General features: G+C 43.0%; 1 protein-coding gene across 1 annotated transcript in view; it reads left to right on the top strand.

Moving 5' to 3' along the window:
• The window catches only part of LOC139764400 (dehydrogenase/reductase SDR family member 4-like), a 78785-nt gene that overhangs the window by 41003 nt on the left and 24304 nt on the right, over window positions 1-13478 (top strand). The window contains 1 exon segment of the mRNA XM_071690963.1: window positions 4312-4458. Coding sequence (XP_071547064.1) covers window positions 4312-4458 — 147 coding nt within the window.

The following is a 13478-nucleotide window of genomic DNA, read 5'->3' as shown; positions in this document are numbered from 1 at the left end:
CTTTCTACACATTCTTCACCGCTCCCAGAACTTTCACCCCCTCCGCCACCCTATGACTCATTTCCATACTTCCATGGTTCCATTTTCTGCCAAACCCTTTATCCCAGATATCTAAAACACTTCACTTCCTCCATCTTTTTCATGAGTTATTTATTTATTTATTTATTTTTCTTTGTCACTGTCTCCCGCGTTTGCGAGGTAGCGCAAGGAAACAGACAAAAGAATGGCCCAACCCGCCCACATACACATGTATATACATACACGTCCACACACGCAGATATACATACCTATACATCTCAATGTACACATATATATACACACACAGACATATACATATATACACATGTACATAATTCATACTGTCTGCCTTTATTTGTTCCCATCGCCACCCCGCCACACATGGAATAACAACCCCCTCCCCCCTCGTGTGTGCGAGGTGGCTCTAGGAAAAGACACCAAAGGCCCCATTCGTTCACACTCAGTCTCTAGCGGTCATGTAATAATGCACCGAAACCACAGCTCCCTTTCCACATCCAGGCCCCACACAACTTTCCATGGTTTACCCCAGACGCTTCACATGCCCTGGTTCAATCCATTGACAGCACGTCGACCCCGGTATACCACATCTTTCCAATTCACTCTATTCCTTGCATGCCTTTCACCCTCCTGCATGTTCAGGCCCCGATCACTCAAAATCTTTTTCACTCCATCCTTCCACCTAAAATTTGGTCTCCCACTTCTCCTCGTTCCCTCCACCTCTTACACATATATCCTCTTTGTCAATCTTTCCTCACTCATTCTCTCCATGTGACCAAACCATTTCAAAACACCCTCTTGTGCTCTCTCAACCACACTCTTTTTATTTCCACACATCTCTCTTACCCTTACATTACTTACTCGATCAAACCATCTCACTCCACATATTGTCCTCAGACATCTCATTTCCAGCACATCCACCCTCCTCTGCACAACTCTATCCATAGCCCATGCCTTGCAACCATACAACATTGTTGGAACCACTATTCCTTCAAACATACCCATTTTTGCTTTCCGAGATAATGTTCTCGACTTCCACACATTCTTCAAGGCTCCCAGAATTTTTGCCCCCTCCCCCACCCTATGATTCACTTCCACTTCCATGGTTCCATCCACTGCCAGATCCACTCCCAGATATCTAAAACACTTTACTTCCTCCAGTTTTTCTCCATTCAAACTTACCTCTCAATTGACTTGACCCTCAACCCTACTGTACCTAATAACCTTGCTCTTATTCACATTTACTCTTAAATTTCTTCTCTCACACCCTTTACCAAACTCAGTCACCAGCTTCTGCAGTTTCTTACATGAATCAGCCACCAGCGCTGTATCATCAGCGAACAACAACTGACTCACTTCCCAAGGTCTCTCATCCACAACAGACTTCATACTTGCCCCTCTTTCCAAAACTCTTGCATTCACCTCCCTAACAATCCCATCCATAAACAAATTAAACAACCATGGAGACATCACACACCCCTGCCGCAAACCTACATTCACTGAGAGCCAATCACTTTCCTCTCTTCCTACACGCACACATGCCTTACATCCTCGTTAAAAACTTTTCACTGCTTCTAACAACTTGCCTCCCACACCATATATTCTTAAAACCTTCCACAGAGCATCTCTATCAACTCTATCATATACCTTCTCCAGATCCATAAATGCTACATACAAATCCATTTGTTTTTCTAAGTATTTCTCACATACATTCTTCAAAGCAAACACCTGATCTACACATCCTCTACCACTTCTAAAACCACACTGCTCTTCCCCAATCTGATGCTCTGTACATGCCTTCACCCTCTCAATCAATACCCTCCCATATAATTTACCAGGAATACTCAACAAACTTATACCTCTGTAATTTGAGCACTCACTCTTATCCCCTTTGCCTTTGTACAATGGCACTATGCAAGCATTCCGCCAATCCTCAGGCACCTCACCATGAGTCATACATACATTAAATAACCTTACCAACCAGTCAACAATGCAGTCACCCCCTTTTTTAATAAATTCCACTGCAATACCATCCAAACCTGCTGCCTTGCCGGCTTTCATCTTCCGTAAAGCTTTTACTACCTCTTGTCTATTTACCAAATCATTTTCCCTAACTCTCTCACTTTGCACACCACCTCGACCAAAACACCCTACATCTGCCACTCTATCATCAAACACATTCAACAAACCTTCAAAATACTCACTCCATCTCCTTCTCACCTCACCACTACTTGTTATCACCTCCCCATTAGCCCCCTTCACTGAAGTTCCTATTTGCTCCCTTGTCTTACGCACTTTATTTACCTCCTTCCAAAATATCTTTTTATTCTCCCTGAAATTTAATGATACTCTCTCACCCCAACTCTCATTTGCCCTCCTTTTTCACCTCTTGCACCTTTCTCTTTCTTTTATACCTCTCCCACTCATTTGCATTTTTTCCCTGCAAAAATCGTTCAAATGCCTCTCTCTTCTCTTTCACTAATAATCTTACTTCTTCATCCCACCACTCACTACCTTTTCTAATCAACCCACCTCCCACGCTTCTCATGCCTCAAGCATCTTTTGCGCAAGCCATCACTGCTTCCCTAAATACATCCCATTCCTCCCCCACTCCCCTTACCTCCTTTGTTCTCACCTTTTTCCATTCTGTACTCAGTCTCTCCTGGTACTTCCTCACACAAGTCACCTTCCCAAGCTCACTTACTCTCACCACTCTCTTCACCCCAACGTTCTCTCTTCTTTTCTGAAAACCCCCACAAATCTTCACCTTCGCCTTCACAAGATAATGATCAGACATCCCTCCAGTTGCACCTCTCAGCACATTAACATCCAAAAGTTTCTCTTTCATGCGTCTATCAATTAACACGTAATCCAATAACGCTCTCTGGCCATCTCTCCTACTTACATATGTATACCTATGTATATCTCGCTTTTTAAACCAGGTATTCCCAATCACCAGTCCTTTTTCAGCACATAAATCTACAAGCTCTTCACCATTTCCATTTACAACACTGAACGCTCCATGTATACCAATTATTCCCTCAACTGCCACATTACTCACCTTTGCATTCAAATCACCCATCACTATAACCCGGTCTTGTGCATCAAAACCACTAACACACTCATTCAGCTGCTCCCAAAACACTTGCCTCTCATGATCTCTTCTTCTCATGCCCAGGTGCATATGCACCAATAATCACCCATCTCTCTCCTTCAACTTTCACTTTTACCCATATCAATGTAGAATTTACTTTCTTACACTCTATCACATACTCCCACAACTCCTGATTCAGGAGTAGTGCTACTCCTTCCCTTGCTCTTGTCCTCTCACTAACTCCTGACTTTACTCCTAAGACATTCCCAAACCACTCTTCCCCTTTACCCTTGAGCTTCGTTTCACTCAGAGCCAAAACACCCAGGTTCCTTTCCTCAAACATACTACCTATCTCTCCTTTTTTCACATCTTGGTTACATCCACACACATTTAGACACCCCAATCTGAGCCTTCGAGGAGGATGAGCAGTCCTCGCGTGACTCCTTCTTCTGTTTCCCCTTTTAGAAAGTTAAAATACAAGGAGGGGAGGGTTTCTGGCCCCCCTGCTCCCATCCCCTTTAGTCGCCTTCTACAACACGTGAGGAATGCATGGGAAGTATTCTTTCTCCCCTATCCCCAGAGTTATATCAGTAATTTTCTGTGGTGGTGTGAGATTTTTTTTTTTTTTACAAGATGGATAGAAGTAATAGGTAGCATTTAAAAAAAGACTTCATTCACTGCTTTCCAGCATATTCACCTCCTCTTCATCCCTATTTGGCTTTGGACCTTCTATATCTTTATTCATTCAGTCATTTCACAGTCTGAATCACCATTTTGAAACATGGAATATTCTTTGAATTCACCTTCTGTTAATGGCTTTGGCATACCTTTAAAGTCCTTGTTTCGTTATTTCTTTATTAATTGATAATTCATTGGTATCATTCTTCCAGATTTCTAGATCAGTAATTTTTTATTTTCCTCTCATCATGCTAGAGTAAGAGCTTGTCATGTTATTATTTTAGCTAATTTCATCATGTCATTCAAACTTGTTTCATACAAGGACTTTTCATATTTCAAACTTCAGCCGAGTACTTTTTACAGACTTATGGAATGGCAGCTTTTTCATTTCATAAGACTTAGATACATGTATCATTGCAATTTTGTATAGGATGGTTATACGTGAGATGAGTTATAGTATTCCTTTTCTAAAACCTATTAACACAAATTTCTGTATATTTAAGTGCCCGGACTCCATATGGGATAAGATTTTTGAAGTGAATGTGAAGAGTGCCCTCCAGCTCTCACAGTTGGTTGTGCCTCACATGCAGCAGCGAAAGGAAGGAGCTATTGTATATGTATCATCAATTGCAGGATTTCAACCAATAGATGTAAGTATTTTTATGTCAGCTTTTGAAAATTAACTCGGAGAATCATAAATGATAAGTTTCTCTATATCACATCCTCTATTTTGTTTTGTGTTATTAATCATTATATCTAATGCAGAACACCTTTTGCTCTCTGTGATCTCACCTCATATCTGTAGATACCTCCATCACACTGCCTCATACCCTGCATTTCTTTCCTTCCATCCTTGGGTGTGGGTCAAATTCAGACACTTCTCATAATCACCCACATTTTAAACCTTTAGGAGATGTTATCCTGGGTATCATCCTCCAAAATCTAATGCATGCCAATGACATGAATCCCAGCACTAAGACTGCTCACATGCATGTGCTTATGCCAAAACTCATTGCCAGAAAACAATATTTAACCAAATGCAAAAGTTACCACCAGTGGATTCATTTCCATTGCTCATTGCTCCCCTTTATAAAAGACTGCTCAGTACTATGGGCATACAAAAGTCAACTGAACACCACCTCAAGCGATCTATTTTTTTTTTTTTTTTTTTTACTCATAATTGCTGTTTCCCATGTTAGCAAGTTAGTGCCAAGAACAGATGAAAACAGGCCACATTTTTTGCTCACATCCATTCTCTAGCTGTCTTGCATAATGCACTGAGACCATAGCTTCTTATCCACAAATAGGCTCCACAGACCCCTTCATGGCTTACCTTGGTCATTTCACATACCCTGGCTCAGTCTGTTGACAGCAAATTGACCCCTGTATTCCACATCATTTCAGTTCACTCTGTCCCATGTATGCCTTTCACCCTACTGCATAGTTAGGCCCCAATCACTCAGAATCATCTTCACTTTATCCTTCTGTCTCCAGTTTGGTCCATCCCTTCTTCGTGTTCCTTCCACTTGTGGCACATATATCCTCTTTGTTAACCTGTCTTCACTCGTTATTCAATATGTCCACACCATTTCAGCACACCCTCTTCAGCTCTTAACTATGCTCTTTTTTATTTAATATGTCCAAACCATTTCAGCACACCCTCTTCAGCTCTTAACCACACTCTTTTTAGTACCGCTCTTCTCTCTTACCCTTTTATTACGTAATCAAAGCACCTCACCTCACATATTGTTCTCAGGCATTTAATTTCCAACACATCCACACATCCTCATCTAGAGCCCATGCCTTACATCCATGTAACTTTTTTGGGACTATGATAACTTCAAACATACCCGATTTTGCCCTCCAAGACAACATCCTCTCCATCCATACATTCTTCAGTGATCCCAGACCTTTACCACTAGCCCACTCTATGACTCACCTCTGCTTCCATGGTTCCAGTTGCCATCATGTCCACTCCCACATATCTAGAAAACTTCTCTTCCTCCTGTTTTTCTCCATTCAAAAGGCAGGGCAAGCACATGGTACTCACCATAGGAAATCTAGGTATGAAGAATGAGCTGTGTGAAGTGTTGTCAAGTGTTGTGTGTGACGGAGTGAGATTTCATATGTTTGTAGACAGAATGCCAGCGGTCCACGTGTAGGTGAGGCAGAAAGAAAAGACAAATTTCTGGGTCAGAGGAGTGCAATTTGACAACCAATGAAGTGCTGGCATTTTATGCAGCTGTCACTGACCCTCCTGATACCCAGGATACGGGCAAAATAGATTGAGCTTAAACTCCTACTTGAGTTTAGTCTCCAACACTCCAATGACAAGGTTTCTGTCTTACTGTACCCCATGTTATGTTCTTTCCCCTGACCTGAACCTATCACTCTCATTTCTTGCTTTTAGCTGGCTTTCTTTAGCTCTCCCTTTCCTCTTATGCTTTACACTTGCCATGCACTCCTTTGAATCCCTCCCTTCTGGCAACTTTGTATGGCTGTTTAAGCACCTCTTGCCAAAACAATTCCATGCTAAATGTTGTTTTTAGTGGCCTTTTCTTAGTATGTTGCCAGTATGATCCCACTCTCTTGACTTCTACTTCATTATAAATGTCCATTTCATTGCAGTAAGTATCCTTCTGGCTTGGTCCCAATCCTTTGCTTTTCCTCCTTCCTTATTTGGAAGATGTACTTCTCCCATGTTAAATAGTAATCAAACTTGTGCTTAATACCCTAACCCTGCACAGCTTTCCTGATTTTTATGGTGGGCATCCCCTTACGTCATGCTAATTACCACCAATAGGGATAGGGAGAAAGAATAATTCCCACGCATTCCCCGCGTGTCGTAGAAGGCGACTAAAAGGGAAGGGAGTGGGGGGCTAGAAACCCTCCCTTCCTTGTATTTTAAATTTCTAAAAGAGAAAACAGAAGAAGGAGTCATGCAGGAGTGTTCATCCTCCTCGAAGGCTCAGATTGGGGTGTCTAAATGTGTGTGGATGTAACTAAGGAGAGATAAAAAGGAGAGATAAGTAGTATGTTTGAGGTAAGAAACCTGGATGTTTTGGCTCTGAGTGAAATGAAGCTCAAGGGTAAAGGGGATGAGTGGTTTGGGAATGTCTCAGGAGTAAAGTCAGGTGTTAGTGAGAGGACAAGAGCAAAGGAAGGAGTAGCACTACTCCTGAAGCAGGAGTTTTGGGACTATGTGATAGAGTGTAAAAAAGTAAACTCTAGACTGATATGGGTAAAGCTGAAAGTGGATGGAGAGAGATGAGTGATTATTGGTGCCTATGTACCCGGTCATGAGAAGAAAGATCATGAGAGGCAAGTGTTTTGGGAGCACCTGAGTGAGTGTGTTAGCAGCTTTGATGCATGCGACCGGGTTATGGTGATGGATGATTTGAATGGGACTATGTGATAGAGTGTAAGAAGTAAACTCTAGATTGATATGGGTAAAGCTGAAAGTGGATGAAGAGAGATGGGTGATTATTGGTGCCTATGCACCTGGTCATGAGAAGAAAGATCATGAGAGGCAAGTGTTTTGGGAGCAGCTGAGTGAGTGTGTTTGCAGCTTTGATGCACGCGACCGGGTTATAGTGATGGATGATTTGAATGGTGCCTATGCACCTGGTCATGGGAAGAAAGATCATTAGAAGCAAGTGTTTTGGAAGCAGCTTAGTGAGTGTGTAAGCAGCTTTGATGCATGAGACCGGGTTATAGTGATGGGTGATTTGAATGCAAGGGTGAGTAATGTGTACATGAGGTGTTCAGTGTTGTAAATGGAAGTGGTGAAGAGCTTGTAGATTTGTGTGCTGAAAAAGGACTGTTTATTGGGAATACCTTGTTTAAAAAGAGAGATATACATAAGTATATCTCGTGTTTTTCGACACTGGTCCCTAGGAACAAGACACCCTACAGCTCCTGGACTAGGCCAGCAAAGGAGCGGACCTAATTGTCATCGAACATGTTTGGGCAGAAATGGTGTACACCAGGCCACCATTGATTACTGAACCACGTCCACACCCTTCGGGGGAATTCTTCAGACTGGACGGTGTTTTAAATAGTACCGATAAATTGAACTAATATATCTAATATATCCCCGACAAATATCTGCAAGTAAGAATTATCCCTGGGGATAGGGGTGAAAGAATACTTCCCACGTATTCCTCGCGTGTCGTAGAAAGCGACTAGAGGGGACGGGAGCGGGGGGCCGGAAATCCTCCCCTCCTTGTATTAACTTTCTAAAATGGGAAACAGAAGAAGGAGTCACGCGGGGAGTGATCATCCTCCTCGAAGGCTCAGAGTGGGGTGCCTAAATGTGTGTGGATGTAACCAAGATGTGAAAAAAGGAGAGATAGGTAGTATGTTTGAGGAAAGGAACCTGGATGTTTTGGCTCTGAGTGAAACGAAGCTCAAGGGTAAAGGGGAAGAGTGGTTTGGAAATGTCTGGGGAGTGAAGTCAGGGGTTAGTGAGAGGACAAGAGCAAGGGAAGGAGTAGCAATACTCCTGAAACAGGAGTTGTGGGAGTATGTGATAGAATGTAAGAAAGTAAATTCTCGATTAATATGGGTAAAATTGAAAGTTGATGGAGAGAGGTGGGTGATTATTGGTGCATATGCACCTGGGCATGAGAAGAAAGATCATGAGAGGCAAGTGTTTTGGGAGCAGCTAAATGAGTGTGTTAGCGGTTTTGATGCACGAGACCGGGTTATAGTGATGGGTGATTTGAATGCAAAGGTGAGTAATGTGGCAGTTGAGGGAATAATTGGTATGCATGGGGTGTTCAGTGTTGTAAATGGAAATGGTGAAGAGCTTGTAGATTTATGTGCTGAAAAAGGACTGATGATTGGGAATACCTGGTTTAAAAAGCGAGATATTCATAAGTATACTTATGTAAGTAGGAGAGATGGCCAGAGAGCGTTATTGGATTACGTGTTAATTGACAGGCGTGCGAAAGAGAGACTTTTGGATGTTAATGTGCTGAGAGGTGCAACTGGAGGGATGTCTGATCATTATCTTGTGGAGGCTAAGGTGAAGATTAGTATGGGTTTTCAGAAAAGAGGAGTGAATGTTGGGGTGAAGAAGGTGGTGAGAGTAAGTGAGCTTGGGAAGGAGACCTGTGTGGGGAAGTACCAGGAGAGACTGTGTACAGAATGGAAAAAGGTGAGAACAATGGAAGTAAGGGGAGTGGGGGAGGAATGGGATGTATTTAGGGAATCAGTGATGGATTGCGCAAAAGATGCTTGTGGCATGAGAAGAGTGGGAGGTGGGCTGTTTAGAAAGGGTAGTGAGTGGTGGGATGAAGAAGTAAGAGTATTAGTGAAAGAGAAGAGAGAGGCATTTGGACGATTTTTGCAGGGAAAAAATGCAATTGAGTGGGAGAAGTATAAAAGAAAGAGACAGGAGGTCAAGAGAAAGGTGCAAGAGGTGAAAAAAAGGGCAAATGAGAGTTGGGGTGAGAGACTATCAGTAAATTTTAGGGAAAATAAAAAGATGTTCTGGAAGGAGGTAAATAGGGTGCGTAAGACAAGGGAGCAAATGGGAACTTCAGTGAAGGGCGTAAATGGGGAGGTGATAACAAGTAGCGGTGATGTGAGAAGGAGATGGAATGAGTATTTTGAAGGTTTGTTGAATGTGTCTGATGACAGAGTGGCAGATATAGGGTGTTTTGGTCGAGGTGGTGTGCAAAGTGAGAGGGTTAGGGAAAATGATTTGGTAAACAGAGAAGAGGTAGTAAAAGCTTTGCGGAAGATGAAAGCCGGCAAGGCAGCAGGTTTGGATGGTATTGCAGTGGAATTTATTAAGAAAGGGGGTGACTGTATTGTTGACTGGTTGGTAAGGTTATTTAATGTATGTATGACTCATGGTGAGGTGCCTGAGGATTGGCGGAATGCGTGCATAGTGCCATTGTACAAAGGCAAAGGGGATAAGAGTGAGTGCTCAAATTACAGAGGTATAAGTTTGTTGAGTATTCCTGGTAAATTATATGGGAGGGTATTGATTGAGAGGGTGAAGGCATGTACAGAGCATCAGATTGGGGAAGAGCAGTGCGGTTTCAGAAGTGGTAGAGGATGTGTGGATCAGGTGTTTGCTTTGAAGAATGTATGTGAGAAATACTTAGAAAAGCAAATGGATTTGTATGTAGCATTTATGGATCTGGAGAAGGCATATGATAGAGTTGATAGAGATGCTCTGTGGAAGGTATTAAGAATATATGGTGTGGGAGGCAAGTTGTTAGAAGCAGTGAAAAGTTTTTATCGAGGATGTAAGGCATGTGTACGTGTAGGAAGAGAGGAAAGTGATTGGTTCTCAGTGAATGTAGGTTTGCGGCAGGGGTGTGTGATGTCTCCATGGTTGTTTAATTTGTTTATGGATGGGGTTGTAAGGGAGGTAAATGCAAGAGTCCTGGAAAGAGGGGCAAGTATGAAGTCTGTTGGGGATGAGAGAGCTTGGGAAGTGAGTCAGTTGTTGTTCGCTGATGATACAGCGCTGGTGGCTGATTCATGTGAGAAACTGCAGAAGCTGGTGACTGAGTTTGGTAAAGTGTGTGGAAGAAGAAAGTTGAGAGTAAATGTGAATAAGAGCAAGGTTATTAGGTACAGTAGGGGTGAGGGTCAAGTCAATTGGGAGGTGAGTTTGAATGGAGAAAAACTGGAGGAAGTGAAGTGTTTTAGATATCTGGGAGTGGATCTGTCAGCGGATGGAACCATGGAAGCGGAAGTGGATCATAGGGTGGGGGAGGGGGCGAAAATTCTGGGAGCCTTGAAAAATGTGTGGAAGTCGAGAACACTATCTCGGAAAGCAAAAATGGGTATGTTTGAGGGAATAGTGGTTCCAACAATGTTGTATGGTTGCGAGGCGTGGGCTATGGATAGAGATGTGCGCAGGAGGATGGATGTGCTGGAAATGAGATGTTTGAGGACAATGTGTGGTGTGAGGTGGTTTGATCGAGTAAGTAACGTAAGGGTAAGAGAGATGTGTGGAAATAAAAAGAGCGTGGTTGAGAGAGCAGAAGAGGGTGTTTTGAAATGGTTTGGGCACATGGAGAGAATGAGTGAGGAGAGATTGACCAAGAGGATATATGTGTCGGAGGTGGAGGGAACAAGGAGAAGAGGGAGACCAAATTGGAGGTGGAAAGATGGAGTGAAAAAGATTTTGTGTGATCGGGGCCTGAACATGCAGGAGGGTGAAAGGAGGGCAAGAAATAGAGTGAATTGGAGTCATGTGGTATACAGGGGTTGACGTGCTGTCAGTGGATTGAAGCAAGGCATGTGAAGCGTCTGGGGTAAACCATGGAAAGCTGTGTAGGTATGTATATTTGCGTGTGTGGACGTGTGTATGTACATGTGTATGGGGGGGGGGGGTTGGGCCATTTCTTTCGTCTGTTTCCTTGCGCTACCTCGCAAACGCGGGAGACGGCGACAAAGTATAAAAAAAAAAAAAAAAAAAAAATACATAAGTATACATATTTAAGTAGGAGAGATAGCCAGAGAGTGTTATTGGATTATGTGTTAATTGATAGGCGCATGAAAGAGAGACTTTTGGATGTGAATGTGCTGAGAGGGAATGTCTGATCATTATCTTGTGGAGGCGAAGGTGAAGATTTATAGAGGTTTTTAGAAAAGAAGAGAAAATGTTGGGGTGAAGAGGAAGAGAGTGGTGAGAGCAAGTGACCTTGGAGAGGAGACTTGTGTGAGGATGTACCAGGAGAGAGCAAATGATGTAAGGGGAGTGGGTGAGGAATGGGATGTATTTTGGGAAGCAGTGATGGCTTGCACAAAAGATGCTTGTGGCATGAGAAAGGTGGGAGGTGGGCTGATTAGAAAGGGTAGTGGGTGGTGAGATGAAGAAGTAAGATTGTTAGTGAAAGAGAAGAGAGAGGTGTTTGGTCAATTCTTGCAGGGAAGTAGTGCAAATGACTGGAAGGTGTATAAAAAAGAGGCGGGAAGTCAAGAGAAAGGTGCAAGAGGTGAAAAAGAGGGCAAATGAGAGTTGGGGTAAGAGAGTATCATTAAATTTTAGGGAGAATCAATCTAGAGTGGATGGAACCATGGAAGCGGAAGTGAATCATAGGGTGGGGGAGGGGGCGAAAATCCTGGGAGCCTTGAAGAATGTGTGGAAGTCGAGAACATTATCTCGGAAAGCAAAAATGGGTATGTTTGAAGGAATAGTGGTTCCAACAATGTTGTATGGTTGCGAGGCGTGGGCTATGGATAGAGTTGTGCGCAGGAGGGTGGATGTGCTGGAAATGAGATGTTTGAGGACAATGTGTGGTGTGAGGTGGTTTGATCGAGTGAGTAACGTAAGGGTAAGAGAGATGTGTTGAAATAAAAAGAGCGTGGTTGAGAGAGCAGAAGAGGGTGTTTTGAAATGGTTTGGGCACATGGAGAGAATGAGTGAGGAAAGATTGACCAAGAGGATATATGTGTCGGAGGTGGAGGGAACGAGGAGAAGTGGGAGACCAAATTGGAGGTGGAAAGATGGAGTGAAAAAGATTTTGTGTGATTGGGGCCTGAACATGCAGGAGAGTGAAAGGAGGGCAAGGAATAGAGTGAATTGGATCGATGTGGTATACTGGGGTTGACGTGCTGTCAGTGGATTGAATCAGGGCACATGAAGCGTCTGGGGTAAACCATGGAAAGTTGTGTGGGGCCTGGATGTGGAAAGGGAGCTGTGGTTTCGGGCATTATTGCATGACAGCTAGAGACTGAGTGTGAACGAATGGGGCCTTTGTTGTCTTTTCCTAGTGCTACCTCGCACACATGAGGGGGGAGGGGGATGGTAGTCCATGTGTGGCGAGGTGGCGATGGGAATGAATAAAGGCAGTGTGAATTGTGTGCATGGGTATATATGTATGTGTCTGTGTGTGTATATATATGTGTACATTGAGATGTATAGGTATGTATATTTGCGGATGTGGACGTGTATGTATATACATTGCGTATGGGGGTGGGTTGGGCCATTTCTTTCGTCTGTTTCCTTGTGCTACCTCGCAAACGCGGGAGACAGCGACAAAGCAAAATAAAATGATAAGATAATAAAAAGATGTTTTGGAAGGAGGTAAATAAAGTGCGTAAGACAAGAGAACAAATGGGAACATCGTTTAGCTAATGGGGAGGTAAGAACAAGTAGTGGTAAAGTGAGAAGGAGATGGAGTGAGTATTTTGAAGGTTTGTTGAATGTGTTGGATGATAGAGTGGCAGATATAAGGTGTTTTGGTCGAGGTGGTGTGCGAAGTGAAAGGGTTAGGGAGAATGGTTTGGTAAACATAGAAGAGGTAGTGAAAGCTTTGTGGAAGATGAAAGCTGGCAAGGCAGTGGGTTTGGATGGTATTACAGTGGAATTTATTAAAAAAGGGGGTGACTGTACTGTTAACTGGTTGGTAAGGATATTCAATGTATGTATGGTTCATGAAGTGCCTGAGGATTGGTGGAATTCATGCATAGTGCCATTGTACAAAGGCAAAGGGGATAAAGGTGAGTGCTCAAATTACAGAGGTATAAGTTTGTTGAGTATTCCTTGGAAATTTTGTGGGAGGGTATTGATTGAGAGGGGTAAAAGCATGTACAAAGCATCAGATTGGGGAAGAGCAGTTTGGTTTCAGAAGTGGTAGAGGATGTGTGGATCAGGTGTTTGCTTTGAAGAATGTATGTGAGAAATACTTCGAAAAAC

This window comes from Panulirus ornatus, chromosome 49 (genome assembly GCF_036320965.1).
Source record: "Panulirus ornatus isolate Po-2019 chromosome 49, ASM3632096v1, whole genome shotgun sequence".
In the NCBI taxonomy this organism is placed as follows: Eukaryota; Metazoa; Arthropoda; class Malacostraca; order Decapoda; family Palinuridae; genus Panulirus; species Panulirus ornatus.
The sequence above is the reverse complement of the archived record's forward strand: the minus strand, read 5'-3'. Positions and strand labels throughout refer to the sequence as shown.